The sequence below is a fragment of the Apium graveolens genome, chromosome 1 (genome assembly GCF_009905375.1).
Source record: "Apium graveolens cultivar Ventura chromosome 1, ASM990537v1, whole genome shotgun sequence".
Taxonomy (NCBI): domain Eukaryota; kingdom Viridiplantae; phylum Streptophyta; class Magnoliopsida; order Apiales; family Apiaceae; genus Apium; species Apium graveolens.
In genome coordinates this window covers 9,599,619-9,600,947 of record NC_133647.1, presented here as the reverse complement: position 1 = coordinate 9,600,947, position 1,329 = coordinate 9,599,619, and the positions used below count along the sequence as shown (strand labels likewise).

The window sequence follows — 1,329 nt, the reverse complement described above, 5'->3', positions numbered from 1 at the left end:
CACATTTCCTCTCGATCAACGAAAGATATTCTTTGGATAAGCTAGTTAAGTTGTATTTGGGTGAAATAGTCACCGAACATGGAGTCCCTGTTTCCATTGTATCAGATCGAGATCCGAGATTCAATTGAAGGTTTTGGACTAAGTTTCAAGAATGCTTAGGAACCAAACTAAATATGAGTACCGCCTATCATCCCTAGATGGAAGGTCAGAGTGAGAGAACAATCTAGACCATAGAAGATATGCTAAGAGTTTACGCTTTGGATTTCAAGGGAAACTGGGATGACCACTTACCCTTAATTGAATTCTCGTACAATAATAATTACCATGCTAGCATTGGAATGTCACCTTATGACGCCTTGTATGGACGCAAATGTAGATCACCTTTACATTGGGAAAAAGTGGGGGAAAAGAAAGTGCTAGGTCCTGAGCTAGTTCAACAAACCAAGGATGCAGTGATATTGATTCAGAAAAGGTTAGAAGCAACCCAGGATAGACAGATAAACAACGCTGATTTACATCAAAAGGATATGAATTTTGAAGTAGAGTCATTGGTATTATTGAAAGTGTCACCTTGGAAAAGATTGGTTCAATTTGGTGAGAAAGGTAAGCTCAGTCCAAGGTACATAGGACCATTTGAAGAAAATAGGAAAAGTCTCTTACGAGATAGTGTTGCTACCGCAGTTGCAGCATATTCATAATATGTTCCATGTATCCATGTTGAAGCAATATATTCCTGATTTGAATCAAGTTATAGAGTACGAACCAATCGAGCTACTGCTAGATTTGTCCTATGTGGAGCAACCAATCTAGATTTTAGATCGTAAAGAGCAAGTCCTTAGAAATAAGTCAATTACCATAGTAAAAGTACTTTGGAGAAATCCTCGAGTAGAAGAGTCTACTTGAGAATTAGAGTCAGACATGCTTGATAAATATCCTCATCTGTTTAATTAGGTAAGATTCCGTGGATAGAATCTTTTTAAGGGGGAAGGATATAACGATTCGTATTTTTGTATTATTAAAAGTGTAATTGTTGAATAATTAAATAAATAAAATATGTGTATTATTTCTGTCAGATGTGTGTTGCCTTATTATTAATTATGTGTTGTTTAGTGGTATACGAGGATTATTTTTATAACTAATTATTGAGCAGTATTATTTTGTTTTTACTTTTAAAATTAGTTATATTAAAGATTTATCCTCATTAATATTTGGATTGTCTCTAGATTTTTTTTATGGTTTTATAATTTCAATAATTATTTTTGGAAATTTAGAAAATTTAAAAATCAATATTTCAATAGTGGTGTACGATGTATTTTCACACGCACCTCG

General features: G+C 33.7%; 1 protein-coding gene across 1 annotated transcript; it reads left to right on the top strand.

The window, feature by feature from the left end:
- Positions 1 to 239: 239 nt before the first annotated feature.
- LOC141706401 (uncharacterized) lies at positions 240 to 698 on the top strand. Its single transcript, XM_074509196.1, has one exon. The coding sequence runs from the start codon at positions 240 to 242 to the stop codon at positions 696 to 698; it is 459 nt and encodes a 152-aa protein (XP_074365297.1).
- Positions 699 to 1,329: the final 631 nt, after the last annotated feature.

Bases quoted from the DNA above. Each gene is read 5' to 3' on its own strand.
- LOC141706401 (XM_074509196.1), top strand. From the start codon at position 240: ATGCTAAGAGTTTACGCTTTGGATTTCAAGGGAAACTGGGATGACCAC.